Source organism: Ambystoma mexicanum, chromosome 10 (assembly GCF_040938575.1).
Source record: "Ambystoma mexicanum isolate Mex_15411 chromosome 10, UKY_AmexF1_1, whole genome shotgun sequence".
NCBI lineage: Eukaryota > Metazoa > Chordata > Amphibia > Caudata > Ambystomatidae > Ambystoma > Ambystoma mexicanum.
Window position 1 is genome coordinate 1,577,845,778 of NC_090932.1, and position 22,342 is coordinate 1,577,868,119.

General features: G+C 40.5%; 1 protein-coding gene across 1 annotated transcript in view; it reads right to left on the reverse strand.

Moving 5' to 3' along the window:
• Window positions 1-837: 837 nt before the first annotated feature.
• LOC138492614 (solute carrier family 2, facilitated glucose transporter member 11-like) overlaps window positions 838-22,342 on the reverse strand; it is a 217,436-nt gene continuing 195,931 nt past the window's right edge. Inside the window, exon 12 of the mRNA XM_069619907.1 lies at window positions 838-7,893. Within this exon, the coding sequence (XP_069476008.1) occupies window positions 7,687-7,893 (207 nt within the window). The 3' untranslated portion in view covers window positions 838-7,686. The remainder of the gene's footprint in view (window positions 7,894-22,342) is intronic.

The window sequence follows — 22,342 nt, forward strand, 5'->3', positions numbered from 1 at the left end:
CTTATTTATTTTTTAATAGATCCTTTCCAAAATGTCCAGTCATGGGGGGTGGGGTGGGGTCAGGGGCAGTGGGGGTGCAAGTACAATTGTGTTAGCAAAGTCTCAGCCAAATCCGTTGAAAGAGTCACAGGTTATTAGCAATTCATTGTGTGGGTTTCCTATGGAACTTCATACTCAACTTAACTACAGTATGCACTATAATATATATTTAATATATATGTTCATCCCAGCCAGGACATGTTTTAGCAGGAGACAGCAGATAGAATGGAAGGTAGGGGCCTTTACCACACTTTGGTGGGTCTGGCTAGAGATATATGTATTTCTATTTGAGAGCTCTCAAAGATGCATATGCAGAACTAGTGGATCATGGCAAAAGCACTGTTATTGTGGCAGCCATCCCTTTGAAGTGAGTAGCAGTATTTATTCAATTCTTCTTGTGTTTCCATGATGCTTGGTACAGTGTTGTGTTTACTCGTTTGGACAGTGTTACATTGATATACTATTCTTGTTGTCATTTATGCTGCTTGGTACACAGATGATGTTGTTATTTTTATTTTTTATTAGAGCCTGCCGTTTACTTTTCTGGTGCTGCTACTGTTAGTGGGGCGATGCAGAGAGTGCCTTTAATTGAGCCTTTGCATTCTAACTAAACAATTATTTGTATTGGAAAGGTAGGAGATGCCTGACCATGTTATTGCCCCTTGCCTGTGCACGTTCTGTGCTAATGTTTCTATTCAGTGTGTGCTTGCTGTGTGTAAAGCATTTGCCTGCAGCATGTAATGATAGATTATAGTATATAGTGAATTACAACAAGTTGACACATCTTCATTATCTATGTGTTTATTTTTATACATGGTAGAAGATCAAAATCACAACAAAAAAAGACATAAAACATTACATTACATTGGCTGCACTCCAAATGTATCAAAAAACATTTACACTGTATGAATGGGTCTTTAAGGGACACCAACACTTTTAATACATATACAAATCATTCAGAAAAATTAGCAATGACTTTCAAGACTTTAAATGTAATTATAAAACTATATAACACAAAGGTGACATGGAGCATGGTATTGGTTAAGTTAAACTGTAATGTGACACAGTTATGATCTGTACAACATCCCAGACATATAAACACTCATTTGTAGTAAAAGCTGCTTTCCAAATAAGAACAGTACTCCTCAGTGTGTTACAAATGATTTTTAAAACAGAAAGTGCCATTTGGCATAGCACTCAAAGCATAGTATAACAGGCGTTACAGTAAAATGGCGTCAAAGAGGATGGTTTGGTGAACATTGTGTTCTGAGCTTTTGTGTAGTAGTCATCGGGAAGAGAGCAATCAGCACAGGAGTCAGTCCTGGGGTTGGAGGGATCAGCATTGCCGTCTTGTGATTGTGGGCTAAAGGTATTCAGAAGATCTTATATTAACACCCAGTGGAGGAAATAAACCAATTAGTACTGGAAAGTGAATATATTATTGCAATGCACACAGCTGTGATCTTGGGCAAACAGTTTATTCTGACATCATTTCTTCTATTACAAAACACGACTCACAACACTGTGCTGCAGCCTTACTTCCTGTGGTGGGATTCCTCTCCAACCTCACCCGCCATTTCATCGAGGCAAGGTTCTCATAAACCGAGGCAGATTTTGAATTTGCAGATAGCTGTTTGCCAGTGCTCAACTGGCTCATGCTAATAGCGTAAATTTCTGTTCAACATGAGCCTCAAATATTCTTTTGCAACATAGATCATGTCATATTGTTATCACGGTCTATGAAACATGGCACATTTTCCTCATTGTAAAAAAAATAGAGCTGCAAAGGTAGTCAATATAATACAAAATACCTCTTTTTGCAAGTTTTTAAAAAAAAGGTTTGTATGGCAAAATCCATGTCAGACAGCCCAGCCTGCCAGAGAAGCCCTGAAGAAAATGCACTTGTCCACTCTTGGTGTACCTGTTTCCATAAAGTTGTAGAAAGTTGTTGATGGGGAAGAGGGAAAGTTATGCATCACATTTGTTAAAACTTGCAACATTTGTCATCTCGTATTGTAAAATAACTCAACTCGGAGCAAATAGATATGGCTAGCACTATTTGCGAGAAATGGTAAAGTTAGGATTACACTGGGGTCCTTTTTCGAGTCCACCGGAGCGTAAATAGAAGCTTTAGAGACAGGAATAACAGTGTTACGCCTGCCTTAACGTCTCCATTCACACTCCAGGCGTTTTTCATTGCTCTTGAATACGGAGGGCGAGGGCGGGACATGAGTTTCAGTTCCGCCTCCCGTTTGCCCTCCGCCTTCAAAAGCGCCTTGGTTTTACACCAGCATGAGAGTTTCATGCTGGCATAAAACCAATAATTTCCTGTGGAATAAGCCGGCTTTTTGCACCAGCAAAAGCCGGGCAATTCCATAGGAACTCATTGCAAATGCTGCCTATTATGCGTACATGGCAGGCGGCATTTACTCTATTTGAACTGCAGAGTGCAAAAGAGAGGTGTAAAGAGACGTCCGCCTTCTCTTTACACTTCTCATTTGCACTCTGCAGTGCAAATGAAGAAAATTGCCTGGAGGGGACCTGTTGACACGTAAGTGCAAACTTAAGTGGTCCCCTCAGCGCAATTTACATTGAGGAGCAAAATGAGGTGCAATATACTCATTATGGGTCCGCCAGACCCATAATGAGGCTGGGGAGCCTCATTATGGGTCTGGCGGAACTTCACCTCTATTCCCTAGTGTAAGAATTGGGCCAGATACGAATGAGCCCTCTAGAGTTTAGAAATGAGAGAACTTTAGGTATGAGCCAGACATTGAGAGACGCTCCCTGAGTACATTATTTAGTAAAAGAAGAACCTAGAGAGAAGAGACATGAGCGGTTTTTAACAGAATGCTTTTTAGTAGAATGTTGTTTGTTTTTAGACAATAAATGTTCACATATCTTGAAGAAGACATACAGATTCTGTCTGGAGGACATCCACCAGACTCTGTGGAGTCAAAACTATTGTTATATTGGAAGTCCTTTATAATTGAGAAAACCATAATTTGGGACACCTATAGTCGATAATGTTTACAATGTGGACTAATATCAGAGAATACAATTTGTTAAAATATATTATAATTGAATAAGTCTATATGACAATTGGAGTTCTTAAATTAATTGAACTTTTTAGAATTGAATGGTATGCATGAAGTATGAATGAATGTCGTTGAATTATGTTTGTATTTTTACAATTTGAATTTGTACCTCATATTCAATGAGTATGAAATAAAATAATGAATGACTCACTAAAGCTCTAGTCTGTATCCCACTAGTCTCTTCTTATCTAATATACATGCCATTCAAGTCAAGCATAAAAGCATTGCTGTGTGTTTTCATGTGACAATAGGGACACATTTTGTTTGATCACTGAAATGTGACGCCCCTTCTATTCCCTCACCGAACACTGTAGTTTCTAAGTTTTGCAGCCACATATGGGAAAGCCTGAAAGTCGAGGACATTAGCGCCTAGATGCCTATGTGCTTTGTGTGCCGCTATAAATGAAAAAATAACATTAAAATAAAATAAATACAATCTCTCACTCTTCTTCCATTGTAATTGTAAGTATCACTGGTTTGCATTTCTGCCATATTAATCCCAAAAGAGAGTGGCCATTTCCCGCAGTCCGAATGTTGACCACGAGCACAAAGACTACTCAATGCCAAGTGAACGTCTGATTGGATGGGTGCTGTGGGTGAGACATAATCAGACATCCCCATTGGGCATTGATATGCAATGGAGAGAATTCAGTAAACACTGGTGGATTCAGAAACTGTCAGTTTTTGTCCAAATCTGAAAGACATCGCAAAGAATGTCCAGCCGCCGGTCTGATCTTCAGGTGATCTTCAGATGATCTTCAGATGAGTACAGTGCACGGGGCCTCATTGCATCCACTATTCCCGACCAGATGCCAACAGCCCCACAACGTATACCCATGCCTTCAATATCAGTTATCTAGTTTGTTTTAAGGTAGAACCCCAAAAAACCAAATGTGAAAATAACGAGTTGGAAAAGGCCAAGTTTTTTTGGTTGAAATTTTGCGAAATGTTCACACATTTTTATTTAAAAATAGATGGGGTTGGGGTAAGGGTATAACTCAGGGATGTCATTTGTATTTTCTTTTTTTTAAAGTATTTTTTTTTTTCGGAAGCTCCAACTCCTCCCGAGAATCAGCGCAGAGGCAGGGGAGCTTCATTTCTGGCTAAAAGTGCCTGTTGCTGAGTGACATGTGCCTTCAGTTCACCACTACTGTGGCGCCGGCAGACCCAGACTCCTGCTGCCAAATTTCATTAGCAGGGTGCAGGCAATAATTGGCTGCTTCCGCCGCCAGCTACAAGGTTACAAAGTTTGTGCAAGCTGTTTATCTCGGCCAGCATTCTGCTCCCACCGCCCGGAAGCTGCTGGCGAGATAACTTTGCAGTTTAAGGCTCCGAGTAAAAGATCTGCTGCTTAACCAAAAAGGGTCTTTGACAAAATAATGGAACATATTATTGTGTGTTGAGTGCCTAATTTTGAAAAGAGAATGCCAATAGAAGTAAGGCCCTCTGGATAGTTAAAGGAAAGTGTAAAGTTTGTTTTTAATATAACCCTATTAAGTCAAGTAAGGTCGTGTAAAGCCCATTTGAAATTCGTAATTCTTTACACCAGAGTAGTGTTAAAATCATCTCTTTGAAAACAACAGCAATTGACATTATATTGTTAATGAAAAACGTGGTTTGCTCTGTCACTCTTGATAAATTTACACTCGGATATTTGAATGATCATGGCGAAGGCAGGCTGCCCTTTCTTCATCATAGAAAGGAACAATGAAGAAAATGCCTATTCTCCCGTGTGGTCATTTTTCAATTTCAAAAAAGCTGTGTTTATCTACAAGTGTCGGCCTGGCGCCACTGAATGAGTAAACATCCCTGCCCTTCCGTGACCCTGCAACAATTAACACTCCTGGTCTGTGCACGACTCATTAAGCTCTTCCGAGTATGTAGCAAGTTAGATATTCATAAAAGAGAGTACGTGTGCACATAACGTCCAGGCAGAGCGAGGACACGCGGCATGCTGCATCAGGCATCGTTAACTTTCAGTGCTTCTGTAAGTACGCTAGTTGTTTTATCTCTTAAAACGATTAAATCAATATGTGGACCAATGCAAGGTTGTCACATCCAATACAATTGGAGGTTCTTGCATTTTACAGCCACACGCAGACAACTGCTTCGAAAATGTATGATATGATATGGCATTTATAACGCGCCTATACACACGTGTTTCAAGGCGCGTTATAAATATATTTATATGGAAATATAAACATATTGGTGCAATACCAGTGGCACCAAAGTGGAAGTTAGGGGAAGCAGAAGCTACCCCTATATAGCGTTGCTGGTTAGCAATGCCCAATGGGAAAAAAAGGCTTTGCAGTTGCGTGGGAATTTTAATTTCCATGTCTTCGTTATTAGCACACTTCAAGCCGTAGGCAGTAAACGCTGTCAGTCGGATCCATAAAAACAAGATGTGGGGCTGTCTATGCCAGTGGGATGAAGGCAAGTAATCAGATCTCCCACACCCGTGTTCCCAACCAGTGCACATTCAGAAAATGTGGGTTGCACTGCATGCAGGACAAAGTGTGTCATACATTTGTTGTGAGCGATTTATTTTAATTTTTTGCATTTTTATTTCTTTTTGGAAACACTTGTGTGTGTGAAAATCTTCCTGAAATGGGGCGCAATAGTTTCGGGGTGCAATTGGGAATGTGCTGGTCCATGCCCCTTTTACGATGAGCAGCCACGTGCAAAGTGGTGGTGTTAGACTATTCAGTGCCAAGGTTTGAGGTCGAGTGCATCGTGAAGTGTTAGTGGAGGCTCGGAAAAGTCAGTCAGGAATGGAGGGTTGCACACGTGCCTTTAGCGCTGTCATCAACGCATAGTCTACTCTAGCACCTCGAATGCTAGAAAAAGCATGCCTTTCAAATGTTAGATTGCACGATGGGCCAGTTGAAGGTTCACATCTGATCTTTGAAACATTAGGTGCAATGCACTTGCCCACACGCGGCTTAAGTTATTTTAAAAGTAGATCCACTCAGGCTTGATATATGGCCAACTTTGCAACAGACCTACAGATGAGCTATCCTGCTGTTAAATCTCAGCTACCAGTTTAATGGTATCCACAACAGAGTGTAATATGCTTTCTGACTTAACATTCACTGGTAAAATAGATGAGTGGGTGGAACATGTGTGTGTGATCTGCAGGTCCCAGGTTCAAATCCTGGCAAGGCCAACTCAGCCTTTCATCCTTCTGAGGTTGATAAATGACACAGGTTGGTTGATATTGTATGTGTATGTGTTCTATTTCCTAGTTTGGCCTTGGACGTCTGCTTGCATTCACAGTAATTCGGTAATATGGGCCTCTACACTCGAATATTAATGATACATATGGTGATCCATTCTTGTATGAAATGTACATCACATTACTGTGATATCGTAACCATATCTTTCGTAGTGTAATGCTATGTGATGCCACTTCCTGTTTTGTCAGGGGGTGAAAGGTCATGTTCCATTGCTTCCCGTGATGTCACGTTGTGGGGGGTGGGGTCAAATGACATCACTTCCTGTTATGTCGTCCGATGTCAAGGGTTGTGTGAAGTCACTTCCGCTACCACTGGCATTTTGGTGAAAGTGAGGGAGTGTGACAGGTCTCCCCCTCCCCTGCCTTCTTAAAAAGAAAAAATACAAAAAACCCAAATAAAATGTAATTCGTCCAAAAAAACCTCAGTCTTTGCCAACTCGTTATTTTATTTCCGATTTTTTTTTACATAGATCCCTTGTTAAAACTTGTGAGATACTTACAATGTGGAGCGAGCCAGAGTTTCTCACTGTTATATGTTGAAAGCCGAGCAGTCATCTGGCAGAAGTTGAAACAGTTGCATGGTGGGTGGGAGGGGGGGGGGCAAAGAGATAGAAACAATGTAATTCTATAAGATGTTGTAATTGCACGCGAACAGACTGCCAGCGTTTATACTCGCATGCTGTTAGATCCCTGCCCTGTCTTTGTTCTCATTTGCAAATCAGAGTGCAAACCCCAAGCGTATAAACAGGAGGAATTGCCTCTAGGCTTTAATTTTGCATTCCATTTTGTAAAAAGTGCAAATTCTGCCTGCCTTTTATGCCTGACAGGCAGCATTTCCAATCGAAGATTTTAGCAGGTGCTAAAAATAGTCAGATTCCATTGGTTTTCAGACAGCATGAAAATCTCACGCTGGCTTAAAAGCATGAGGCATTTGGAGGCGGGGGAGAAATGCAAAGCAGTAATGTTCCTCCGTTGTGTGCCCCTAGTCTGGCTCCACAAGGCCATGAAAATCTAATGTGTGTAAAAGTAAGACATACATGACTTACAGCTTGCGTTCATGCTTGACCATTGGTACGCCAAGGGTCTGAAAATGACCCCCAATACCTTTGTATTCCAATGTTCATGCTTGCCATTGTGTTGTCTGTTTTAGGAGCCATTGAGGCTGGTGGCCATCATAAGGGAGATCCATTCAGCTAGGTTGGAGAGTAATGTATCAGATATGTCACTGGCGGGCCATCCAGATCCACCGGCTCAGTACTTGTCGGACTAGCGCCCACTGTGATCTGTTGTATCTCGCATTGATGCGAAACCCCCTCAAAACTTGGTGCACATAATGAGTTCACGTGGCGTATTCTCAACGGCGCCGCGGCAGCAGATCCTTCTGCAGCTTATCTGGTTGAATTCCTCTGTGATTTCAATGACGGATTTCCCCTTCGTCTCGGGTAGAAAAAGACAGAGAAATATCGATGAGGCGAGAATGAAGCCCAGGAAGAGGAGGAAGCAGAAGTGGCCCATGCTTTTCTGTAAAGAACAAAACAAAGGGGCAGCCCCCCACACAAGTCAGAAGAGAGTCATTCCTGCAGAGGAATGTGTCACTATCATGGTATGTCACAATTCCAACACAACTGGACACAGCATAGCAACATGACATATACATTCTCACCTTCAACATCTTAGCTCGGGGATGTTGTGCTAGGCTGGCTGTTAGCTATTGGCAGAGAGTGTGAATGACTCCTCCTAAAGGCCATGATGAGGAACCAGCTAGAGGTCACTGCCTAGAGAAACACTATGGGCTGGAACACAAACTATTTTATGCAGTTCTTAATTTCTTGGTGGGTGCTGAATTGGACCGGGTGCAGGCTTTGTGCTATATTACATGATATTTTTGTTTCACTGCACTTATCTTTTAGAGACAAACCTCTGGTCACCCCACTACGGGGTCAGACATGATACAGAGGCGGCGAAGGGCATGCTGCAGACCGACTCCCTTGTCTAGAACCAGTGCAAGCCTTTCATTTTCTTTCCATCTTTCTCTTCCCTTTTTTCAATTTTAAAAAATAAGAAGGAAGGAGACAATGGGCCTCATTAGGACCTTCGCAGTAAAGGGTTAACGGCACCAATAAAGGTGCCGGCGCCGTTAACCCCTTACCACCCTATTACGAGGTCCGCTCGCGGGACCTGCTCTGGATGCCTGGTTTTACCAGATGTCCTTTTCAGGTCCCGCGAGTGGCCCAGCATGCTAACAACTGGCCCGTCTTTAGCATGCTCCCCATTCCCATTGAGCCCTAAGGTGGCTCGAATGGGAATGGGGATTTACCGGGTCCGGGTTCCCTGTATGGGGAAATACCGGGCCCTCCAAGGTCGGAATGTCCCGGTATTTCCCCATTCAGGGAACCCGGACCCGAGTTTGGAGGCAGCCATGCCCTTATTAAGGGCATGGCTGCCTCCAAACTCGTAATGAGGCCCAATGACAAGATACAAGAAGGAAAGACACCAAGGGAGAGTAGTTAGATAGGTGAGAGATGAAAGAAAGGAGGGGAAAAATAAACTGAAGAGAAAAGAAATTAAGATGGAAACAAAATAAGGTTGAGTGCGGGCTTGGCCCCTGGCTGCATCGGTGGTGCACAGCCTATGCACATATACCAAAGAACAATGTTTGATCAATGATAAAACATTCCCACTGGTTGACATCAGAGTTGGCTTCCATTGTTTTGTAGACACCACTCAGTTGTACCTGTACCTTCATCAGGACACTCTTTCTGGCAATACCCATTTTACTACAGTGCTCCAAACCATAAAATACTGGATGGATAACAATTGGCTTAGCGGAAATACATCTGAAGCTGACCACACCATTTCAGGCACCTTGAGAATTCTACAGAAATATAACATTCTGATCCTCATTTTACCTTCGACAAATCAGGATGCTGGATAAAACCTTGCAGTGGTTTTTCTTCGACCCTCAGACGATTATGGTCACCCATATGGGGTTGGGAGGATAGATCATGGGTAACACGTTCGTCTTAGAAGCAAGCCAAAACAGAGCAACACAGGTTTGAATCCTGGTCCCAAGCTTAGAGACTGGTATTAAGTGAGTAGTAAAAGATTATTTAATATCAGTCACATTATTCACCCCTCCTCGTATTATCTTTGACTATTTACATGGATTTGCCCATTCCTTTAGAAACATCATTTGAGTCATGTAGCCTATGTCATTATATGTGACAAACTTGAACTTCCAGTACTAAAAGACAAATTGACTGACATGGTAAAAGCCCTACCCTTTGCTCATAGTCCACCTGCTGCCCCTGCTGGTCAGAAATTATTTCAAGATCTCTCCTAGCATACATAAGTGCCCATTAGGATCTATCTTTACTTACTTTTTTAGCTACATACCTTTAAAGGGGAAGTTCTCTCAGGAATTGTATTGGTCCAATGGTTAGGGCATGTACTTTCGAACATATATTGGACAATCATAATTTTTTTTCCATTGCATATTAACTTAGATTTGCTGACATTTAGACATGCGAACCGCACAAGTCGGGAACCGCCATCTTGTGAAATTTGTATCCGTTGATCCATCGTCCTAAGTTCAATTGGCCTAGCAGCGGTAAATCATAACACCCGTCCTTCAAGCTGACATCAGCAGACGCTAACTTTAATCTTACGTCACTTGTCACCACGTCGGTGCACATCTCTTTCGAACATCCTCTGTGTGCAATTTACTGACGTGTCACCATGAAAATTCAAAGTCGCCTCTTTGTTCGATAAAGATCAACAAACCCATTCCGATCAGACAACATTGGAGTTTCTGCTGCCTTTGTGTCTATTTCGCTGTTTTCTATTTCATTATGAGCCTCGACAACTACTTTTTGCTCTGTTCAGCTACCTAAGAACCACAGCGAATTGAACTGAAAAAGGTACTTACACTAGCACCAATGACTTTACTCTGTAAGCGCTTTCAATTCCAATAATTATTACATAATTGACAAATGTCATTGCTTAACCAGTTTTTCATTGTATATTTACATCAGTTCCTTTTTTCATGTTCCAATGTGAACTTTCCAACTTTAGGCTTATTCCTGTTGTCTTTGCACTATGGGTTTGTATAGCATGTCCGTTTCTTCTTATAATTTCCTTATACATGCCATTTTAAAATAAAACATCAATTCATTATTTTATCCAAATTCCCAATAATTTCTTTCTCCCAAAGTTTATTTTCTAATTTTTAAATCTTCAATAATTATGGCCTCCATTCAACCATACCTTTACGAGCCAGATCATACAGAAGCGGAAATGGTTAAGAGAGAAAGTAGCTGAAAAGCTGGTGAATCGAGTGAAAGTCGTAATGATCGCTCCCAGGCTCCAGATCCTTGTTGCATGGAAGACATTTCCACTTGGTGTATCTGCCATCGATGCAAGACCATGCCAACTTTGGTGGAGAGCAGTTGTTGCTGAGAAACCTCGGGCTGCTTGTCCTACATAGTTGAGAAGAGCCTCCCCCACTATCCGTTACCCATGTGCATGACTTCAGGGCAGCCTGCCTTACAAGATCTGTGTTGAGAAGGCTGATGGTGCAGATGCACAAACATTTAGCAACTGTAAGCCCTCATGCTCATATTAGTGTTCTTTGTTCATGCCAAATGATTCCATCTTCTATTTTGCAAGACAATATGACTTTTGTTACTTTCAAGCTCTTAAAAAAATATCTTCCTATCTTTTATTTTTGAATAGCGTGCATGCATTTATTATATTAACCTTATTTCAAAAGTATTTTACTGTGACTAGTTACTCACAAAGTATGTTTTTGACTTCCTACCAATGCCTTGTATTTTACAGGATAAACCAAACAAGATAAATGCAATTATTGGTTTCATTCAACAAAACTATTTCTCTATCTTTTATACAGATGGTACAGGCTTGTGGCATATCAAGCATTTATTTATTTTTACCTTTGTAGAGCGCTCTTAACCCGTGGTCATCAAGGCACTGGTTGAAAGGTTAATTGACAGGAGTAAGGCAGTTGAGGCAGGTATCGTTGTCGGAACTCTGCAAGGCAAAGAACCCTGGGAAAAGAGTGTCTTGAGATGTTTGCAAAAGGTCCAGTACGATTGCTCAGATCTCAGTGCCAGTGGTAATGAGTTCCAGTTCTTTGCAGCGATAACCGGCATACTCGTCCTGCCTGCTCTTGTTAGCCTGAATCTGGCTGTGATAAAACGATGAGCGTAAGAGGAACGAGTCGGCCTCCATGATTGCGCTTTTTTGAGTTTCTGTGAGAGGTATATGGGGGCATACTTAGATAGGCATTTGTGGGTGCCTCAAAGTGTGTTGTTTTGTATGGCTTGGAGTTTGTTGATGTTACGTGTGGAGGCGCCTGCAAATAGGGCATTGCAGTAGTCGAGCCTGGATCCAATGAGCACACGGGCGATGGTGAGGCAGCTGTTGGATATGAACGGTCTGCTGCTGTTGATTAGCGTTGTGATATGTGCAGCTGAGGATGCAATAGCATTGACCTGCTGTGGGAACGACAGAGTGGCATCTAAGTGTAGGCCCAAGGTCTTCGCTGAGGTGGAGACTGGTATTGTGATGCCATCAATGGTGAAGGCATGGTAAACATGGTCTAGGTTGTTGAGTAAGGCTTGAGAGCCGACAAGAAGAATTTCAGTTTTTCCATCATTGAAGCAGAGTACATAAGAGGCCATCCAGCCCTGGACAGTATGGTACACCGCATGTCCAGTGGTGGAGTCAGTGAAGTAGTTTCCAGTGAGAGGGAGGAGCATCTGTGTGTCATGGCAGTGGATTCATGGAAGACTGGGATCCTGTGTGGTTCGAGCTATCCGTGAACAATTTCCTATTGCCTCCGGACATTTTAAGGGACTTTTACAGACACTGCCACTACCAGATTATAATTGGTTATTTATAACACGCTTAATACCCAGAGGTTTCTAAGCGTGGACCCGGGGATCAAACCTGGGTTGCTTCGCGTCCCTTGTTTCCAAGGCGAGAGCATTGCCCCTGAGCTATCCTCCCAACACTAAATAGATAATTATCATTTGTAATTTGTATATACCATCAACCTTTTTTTAAAAGAAAAATGACATTTTATTGAATATTTTACTTTCAATAAAACATATTGTTAAGGTTAGTGTATTTCATTTCAAATTTTTTGTTTTCCTTGCAATTTCCAAGTTTTCTCATATTTTCCCCAACAACATACAACAAGACACAAATCCTAAAGTCACAATACAAAATACTCAGTACTTGCATTATACGGGCGATTGCATTTCTTATTGCTATTATTTCTTCACTTAGTACTTCTTGGCTTCAGGTACTCTAGATTTAATTCATTTCTATTTAGGAATACACAACTCTTTTATTAAATGTAAACAATCATCACACTTTAACAGTCATGGGAAATAAAAACATTGAAGTAAAATGATGACAAGTGAATGTGTCCTTGTGTGACTATCGACAATTGTCCACCTAAAACCTAATGTCTCCATTCTCCCCTATAAAGACCCCGTCCCTGCATTCAACATATCTCTGGGCGCTTTGACTAGTTTCTGAGCCTATTCCGCTCGCTTCATCCTTATCCACTCCTGCCCTTATCAAAGGTTCTCACTAGGCCAATGTGCATGCAAGGGGGGGGGTGGATGGATGGGAAGGCACAAGGTGCCGAATACCATGTGCAACTCAAAGGGGTCTAGCCTCTAGGGACCACTAGCCATATGGACATCGAGACCCGGTGTATCCATGCTCCCCTTTGAAGACCAAGTCTCTGCAATCAACATATCTTGGTGTCCTTTGTCAAGGTGCTGGGCCTATTGCGCTCACTCCATCCCTCTCCCATATCAAAGGCAGTTCTCACCTGGGCCCATGAGCTTGCAAGGGGGGGTGGGTGGATAGGAAGGCATAATTGCCAAATACCATGTACAGCTCCAAGGAATCTGGCCTCTAGGGGCCATTGGCCACATGCCCACCCAGACCCAGTGTCTCCATGCGCCTTCTTGAAGACTCTGTCCCTCCAATCAAGATATATATGTGACCATTCACAAGGCCCTGTGCTCTTCTGCTTGCTTCATCCTTATCCACCCCCGCCATTATCAAAGGCAGTTCTCACTTGGCCAATGTGCTCGCGAAGGGGCTGGGTGGATGCGAGAGCACAAAGTGCCAAATACCACATACAACTCAAAGAGGTCTGGCCTCTAGGGACAATTGGCCACATGACCACCCCAGACCAGATGTCTCCATGCTCACCTTTGAAGACCCGGACCCTGCAATCAACATATCTCTGTGTCATTTGCCACAGGTGACAGGCTTATTGCACTCGCTTCATGCTTTTCATCCTTATACATCCCACTCCCGTATCAAAGACAGTTCTCACCTGGGTTAACGCGCTCTCAATGGTTGTTGCTATGTGCCTACATTCCTTTATGAAATTTGATCTCATTGATCCTTCAACAACCTCCCTCTTCACATATACTCCAAATATGGCTATTGCCCAATAACATATCACACCCATAAAAATAAACAACCAATAACATTCAAGGGCAGTGCTTACATGTAAAAAAATCAAATACACACCCACTTTTTGATGTGTTTATAAAGTATTTAAAATCCTTAGCAAAAAAAAACATCTCTGCAGTCTACTAAAATATCAGCATCTCACGGCATGTTATCTTCATTGCTGAATCTCCTAACTCTTGGTTATTACAGTGTTTGCATTTTCAACTTGGCAAATTTATAGTGCTTTTTACAAAATTTACATCCACATTTTCTTTTCTGGTATCTGTATTACTTCTCCAAAATCAACCTTTCTATGTATCATTATATCTTGAATTCCCACATTGCCTGATAGGGTTATTTTTGAAATATGTAATCTTTTTTCATTGCTCTTATCCTTTGGTGGCACAATTGATGATCAAAGTCCCAGTTATGCATTTCTTCATGTGACAGACCATTGACATAAAAGCAGCTGGGTAGCCTGGTGCTTAAAAGTAGCTTATAGGGCAGTTTTGTGTTTGGGAGGGTTTTATTGGTGAATCAATCCCGGTCATACTTTAATCATTCTTAACTTTCTGTAAATCTTTTTACTAGATCTTCATGAGCATAACACAATGCCTTCATGTATTGTTTTGGGTTGCCCTAATGTCAGCCATGATAAGACTTCTGATACACATTTTCCCCAAGGATATGCATATATATATATATATATATATTTAAAACAATTATCACACTAATTATTTAACTTTTGTGCCAATAGGTAATGGGATGAAAGGCTTGGAGTTTTGGGGTTATAGATATTTTATTGTCACTATTTCTATTATGATACTATTTACACATGCATTTACATTTTAGACTATGTCCTTGAATATATACCTACTTTTGGGATACACAATTCATTCACTGCAATGTGAGCCTTACTAGAAATGTAATAGCAGTATCTGTAATTTGATTATTCTTCTAATGTATTGATTACAATGTCTGTTATCACATTGACCGCACTGATGGAAGTCACGACTCTTAACTCTAAGGAAATGACAGCCACGTCCAATATCCAAACGCTGAGCCCTACTGACATGCATGCAAACTGATGTATAGTGTTTTAAATTGTCTAATTTGTATGAATAATATATCTTTTCTATTGAGCTTTGTTATGAATATATCAGTTAAATAAAGGAAGTGCTTAATCATCAAAAACTATTCTGGAACCAACATCGAGCTCACTTCCCTTTCAGGTAATATTTATTTAAATTCTACATTTGTTTGCGAATATAATATAGATGTCTTAGGTCAAGATCAACTTTCAAGAAATGTATAATTGTTATTGATTATTTTTCTTTTTGATAATAATTAGAATGTTGAATCTTACCACAGTATCTATTCTCTTTTTAAATTGTATTTATATTGCTATACTATACATTAAAATTGTAAAGAAAATAAATCTATATACATGAGGATGCCGGAACTTCAGCAAAATACTCTTCTTCTATTGAAACCAGTTAGGTGGCTGAAGTATGCCACGTGATAGTTTATTAAATTATATTAATGATTGATAATTAATGATATTTTGTTTGCAAGTAATAACATTAATGATATTTTATTTACAAGTAATATCTTTTTAGAAAAATAAAAATGCATGCAATCTTCAAAGTAGTAGTGTCACTCACCTCCCTGCAGGCAACATGGACAGTAATCCATTCCAAAAAGTATGATTGTGTATCGATTACATGAAATCTTTTATTCTCCAAATGCTCTATGTAAATATTAGTATACTGTTGCTGTCCATCTAAAGTGCAAGAAATGAAAATCAACATTATAATATTGCATATCTTTGGTGTAAATAATGTATTCTTTTTGTTTTAAGGACCACAGTATTGTACTTACACTAACGCCAATTCCCTGCGACACCAGTGAAGTTCCACAGGTACATTTCAAAATCAATTATAGTTAAAATGTTTAGTTGGTTATAATGGTTGACTTTCTTTTTGTCAAAAATACATGGTTTTTCAGTGATGAAAAAGGGTTTCTTTTTCAATATATTTAGCTTTTCGTTGGCGTTTGCATCACATGTTAAAAAACAATAAGCATGCAAGGTAACTCATCAAGATGTAAACTTTATCAAACAAGTTAACATTATAATGTCTAATTAGTATCCCATGTTTATTGCATGTGTTATTTTGTACATGGAGACTACTACTGAAGCGGTCGAGATGATAGCGACACATGGACCACAGGTATACAAATAGTAGTGACAGTCATCATTTATCATCCATGCACTTTTAATGTTCTGTTCATTGTGCAAAGTGGTTTTCAAAGTGAAATAGTGTACGTGTTTTTGTATTTATGTTTCTTGGCACAGAAGATATTTACTGTTGTTTACAGCTTTTTTGTGAATGTGGTTATTGTCAATTTGTTTCATTGGTATTAGATTGTACGGTTGATATTCATATATTCTGTAAGTGTGAAAAAAATAATTATCGTTCCGTTAATGTATTATAAGCCTAGGAAGAAGAAGAGCAGGAAGACTCAGACCACACCACTAACAAATGATGTTGTTTGTCAAACCGATGTCACCTGGGAGCAACTAATGTTTGAGGTTGTGAATGCACATCCCAAGGTTCAGAATCATGGTGCTGATGTGCGGTAGCTGGAATTTGAACTCAATATCACCAGCGAGCCATTGAAACTAACAATGGATCATTGTTACAGCACACTACATCCACCAAAACTGACCAACACAGAAGATGCTCTATCATCACTTGCCGATCCTCTCACCAATCCACACCTTCGAAACAATTTCTGTCAAAGCAAGACATCATGTTCCCTTTTTGCCCAATAGATTCTGAGAATCCTGAGATATCGCATATTGAAATCACGGAGGCAAATTCGAAATTCACTGACAACTATGTGCATGGCCCTGACTTCACCATGGGTAGTGCAGAGGATGTTTCCACCAGCACAGAATCTCATACCACTATGTTGAAGGGCGATTGGTTATTAAGGAAACCAAAATATATTGTTTTTGACAGCTGCCTGCAACAGATTATACAAATGATTAAATGTGACTATAGGATAAGTAGGAGAATTTGCGAGGACCCATTGGTGATGTTTTCTCGAGCAATTAAAGGTGAACCGGGGTTTCAAACCCAGCCCTTTAAGACAAGGTAGCAATACTTTCAGATAAATGGGGATGCAGAAGATACTCAAACTCCAATAATCAAACTAACTCAGGACGTTGGCAATGGTTAAACTGTTTTAATGTCAATTATCTAAAACAGGGAGTACAACGGACATCAATGGACATCTCACAGCATGATCTCAAAGCAGTTTATAAAAAACATCACTGTTATAGCAAAAGCTTGTCATTGCTCACGTTCACCTACGTAATTGCTAATGTCATCCTACATGGCAAACTACAAAAACCTAGTGGCAAATGTGATAGGCTTAGAGGGAACATCTAGGTATACGCTCCATACTAGTCTAAGAGAGCGATAGAGTCTCTAACATCAGGTGGGACTACTAAGCCCACCCTTCAAACAGGTCACTATGAATGTCACTAAATACACAACATCCCATTGGTTACACAAATTATAGGGCCCTTAATTATGCAGCACCCTAGAATTGGTTGGCACCCTCATCCCCGTCAGTACTTTTCCACCTACGTTAGCAGCACACAGGCTGGACTTGCAGGTGCTGGTGAGCTGGTCATAACTATAGCTTCTCACCAATTAGCATATCATCCATCATCACCTCAGTGGTCTGCACGTCAATTAAGGCTTTGAACTTGGCCTTGGAAATGTTCTTCGTTCTGGAGAATATGAGGGAGTGGAGGCACGCCCTGTCTCCTTCCTTAGGTGTGCTTCTCATGTTTGTCCAGTTTCATCCCTCCACGTGACTGAAGACCACAAAATTGAGCTTCGGTGTATTTAAAATACTCTTATTTAATGAACCTTTGACGTCTTCCTTCTTTACGCACACGTCTTCTGAACAGGAGTTTCATTCTTTCACACGATTGTAACAACTATCTGATCTTCCCGTCCAGAGCGACCTTGGTTTATTGTGGCTGGTTCAGCCTCGCCACTCAGAGATTCCTTCCTGTAATTCAATTGCTTTTCAACTGCGACACACAGGGAAAAGGCCTTGCTTTCCTGGTTCAGCTCTGCTATAATGCGTAGTGGAATCATCCATTGTTCACTCACTCCTATGTATGTATACGTTGGTGCATGCCGCAAACTATTCACTATATAGCTAGACACAAGAATACTTTATCTACATGCATTTCTTTGCATCTGTACACATGTAAAACAACTTGATATCTTCATCATTTCTGTAGCATAAGCCTCTTCATCTCGAGCCTGAGATGTCACTTATCTTTGATGCTTTCTTGATGCCTTATAGAATATCTACATCCTTTTGTCCCTGGATCTTTTCTAGGTGCGTCAGTTTTACTTCACGTGATGTCACCAATCTGCTCTCTTGCTCTCTTTTCATGCTTCTTCTGGGATTTCATTCAAATGGCCATCATACTGTCTTGTATGCAGGTATGGCTTTCTCAATGGGAACCTTGCTCCCATAATTCTCCTTGGTATCGGTATTCTCACTGGTACTGCACGTGTTTCACAATCTGGTTCCCAACATATAGGCAATATGGGCAAGCTGGTTGAGGTGGAGGTGCTTGGCTCTTTCTCTACAAAGGCACCAACCGGAAGATTAAAGGGAGCTGTGTGCAAGTCCATTACACATTTACGTGGTCTCCGCAACTCAATCTTGTAAAATTTCCTGCTGGAAATGTATATTGTTCTTGTACTCTGTTGTGGTTCAATGTTTAGTACGTTTCTGTACATTTGTAGGACTTGGGTTTATTACTAAAACTGCATGCTACAAAAATCAGAGACAGTTCTTGTTCCCTGCTATTGGCCAGGGTATGGAATGTCGAAAAGATGTCCATAGACAATGTTCTCACAGGCAAAAGGCTCAGGATTGCTGGTGATGGACAGTACAACAGTTCTGGATTTTCGGTCAAGTACTGCACTTACTACTTCCAGGACATGTACACACAAAGAAAGTGAGTTCTGTCGTGGTGCAAGTGTCAGAATGTATATTCTCTGTTGCCATGGAGAAATATGGTTTCCTTAAATCCATTGAACTACTGCATTCAAGAGGATTGCAAATAGAATTGTTGGCCACTGTCAGGCACACTGGAATAGAAAAGTTCAAACGAGAGCAGTTCCTGCATATAAAAACATCAATTTGATGTATGTTACATTGCCAAATCATTGCCAAATTGATATCCCAAAAAATCACATCTGCTGGTAAAAAATGGGGTTGAAAAATTGTTAAAATAGTCACAGCCCATCAGCAATCATCTTTGGTGGAGTTAAAAAACATAGGAGCGTTCTGTCCAGATTCTGGTTGAAAAGTGGCATTCAATGCTGCATTATAGTTCCAACATACACTCATGGGGGGATAAACAAGCATTTCCACATAGTCCTTTGAGTCAAGAGTACGACCATGAGAAAAAGTGGTTGGTGCAAACCTCCCCTCCTTACACAGCGCTACAAAAGATAATGTGTGAGAAAACACTGACGAGAGATTTGAAGGATCTAGCAGAAGTTTGACACACTGGTGATTTGGAAGGTTTACCATATTATGGGCCTCATTACGACCCAGGCGGTAAGTTACCGCCTGGGCCGTGACTTTACCACCATGGCGTAAACTACGTTTACGCCATGGTGGTTGGCGGACTTACCGCCCCATTCCGACCTTGGCGGGGCGGTAAGTCCCCAATCCCCATTTACCCTTCCCCATTCCCATTTTTGCCCCATAGGGTATAATGGGAGTGGGGAAGGCGTTAATTACGCCACCGTAAATTACGGTGGCGTAATTAACTCCATGGTCCCTTAGCGCCATGGATTTTAACACCTGCTAAAAGCAGGTGTTAAAAGCGCCATGGCGCTAAGGGACCACGTACTCAGGCGGTAAGGGTCGGCGCTGTTAACGCTGCCGTTAACCCCTTACCGCCTGGGTCGTAATGAGGCCCTATGTGCCTAAAGTACATGCCTAAAAGGTTGAATTTCAGCATTGACGGTATGCAAGCCAGAATAAGGCCGGCTGTTCTTGCTCACAAACACACTTTGCTGGCCATGCAAACACACAGACTGACAACAGATTATGTTTCCAGGGGGCAGTATATGCCACAGAATATTGCTTATGTGGTTCGTCCTCCCAAACTTGCAATTGTTTGAAAGTTCAATTCAAGATTCAAGTTTCAAACATCTGTTATATTTTTTTAAATCTCTATATTTAAAATGCTTAGGTATGTCTCTGTACTAAGCTGATGCAATTTATCAGTGTATGGATGCCTTCTGCTGTCCAAATGGCAAAGTGCACCTCTGCGTACATTTTTGAAAAATTAAGAGAGCAGATTTTGTGTTAATCATTTTGAGACAAATAATGATATGTCTGAATAAATGCACAATGTATTTAATATAAAAGCCACATTAAATGAATGTTCAAGTCTAAATAAAACATTAAAGAGATTACATTCCACCAACAGAAGTGTTTCTTATTTATTAACTACAGTAAGAGAAGTTGGGGGGTGGAAAGAAATAATTTCAAGTTACTTCTTTCCACCCCCACTTCTCTTCACACAGCTCACAGCGGTTCCAGTGTCAATGAACAGTTAATTACCAGCTCAACGTTTCAGTCTGTGAAGAGCAAAACACTGTAGGATAAATGCCTCCTTACGAGCTAAAACTGAAGGTAGGTGCTCTAATTATACTACTACACAATCTTATGCCATCACAGGGACTCTGCAATGGACACCCTGCAATGGAACAAGGTTGACAATTAAGCGTCTACAAAGACACATCATAGAGGCCTGTGTAATCAATGGATTAAATGTATATACTGTTCTTATACCGCACATAACTCTCATTCCATCGGATACGTTTAGCCTTTTTAATTACTATTAGTAAGTCACAGGGGCCTATGCCCCTTTCCTGGAAGGAATCGGTGGTAAATCTGATATTTATGAAGGGGGACCGAAGTAACCCCATGAATTACCGACCGATAATTACCTTTAGCCGGGTACAGCTAGTGAAAGGATATAAAATGCATGTTTTGGGATTTTTTTTTAAAGTGTTTCTTTTTTTGATTATATAAATGTGAGCCAATGTGTTTATTAAGTGTGTATTTGTATGAACTTTTCAATATATTTTCTCATAAATAGTATTTTTTTATACTGTGCTAATAAATGAGAATGGACCTTTTGTGTGACTGTACTATTTGGGATAAATCAATATAAAGTATATTTATTCTTAAAATGCAACATACATTTGGGTGTTATTATTTTTTATTTTTTATCGTAATTGGTTATTTTCTGTAGTGGAAAGCGTGAAAAGGCACATAGGTGCCAAGGACAGCACTGCCATGTTTGAATCATTAGAGTCAGACAGGTGAGAGTGTGACTTTGAATTGATCTTTGATTTTCATAATGCATGTCTAAAGAACGGAAGAAGATGTATTTCCCACCTTGCAATATATATTCAAAAATATGTAATCTTGTACCACATACACAAGGGAGAATTTTAAAAGTTTGCCCTGGCGCTGTGGGGGGGGGGGCAACTACAATACTGTGGAAGAAGGTGCTGGTGCAGTGGTATAAAACGGATTATCCAGCATCCCTAACCTCCATAACAACTGCACTTGATAAGAAACTCTCGACCATGCTCACATTACAAAGTATATTGCAGACAGGGCAAGGACTGACAGGACAAGAAGCATTAGTTGAATTGTTGGTAGTAATTGTGGGTCTGGGTCTACCCTTGGACAATGCAGAGCAAAGAGGCATAGGGCACTTGGTTTTTATCATGCAACAGACATGCACCTGATTGTAAATTATGCTGCAAGCAGAGTAGACAAAGCACATGCTTAATGGAGAGGAATTAAGAGTGACCGATGATACTTATTGGTACTTTCAATGAAGGTGGATCATGTGTGTGTGTGGGAACCGTGGTGATGTGTTGGAGTCTAACAGTGGATGTGGAATATATTGGCTTTGCTATTTACTCAGAACCTGGTGGTAATGTTAACATTATTTTAATTTTTAAAAGATTTCCATCTTTAAAATTCTGTGTCTCATCAGATAACAATGACCGTATTTCATGGAAATCCTTGGAGATGTATTATCGGATGAACTTCTGCTTTGAACCTGTTTATTTTTCACTACATCTAACAAGTGGAGCAAACAGAAATCGAAATCTCACAGAATTGGTTTTGTTTGAATGCAACACAAATGTATTAAAAAACAAGTTTCCTATAAAATTCATCGTATTGAACATTATATTGAATTGTTTATGTGAGGAGGTCACCATTGAGCAAGAACCTAATCAAAAGCATTGACAAAGCTATCTTAAAGAATGAAAAACAGACCCAAACAAAAGATGTATGGACTTCATTGATACGT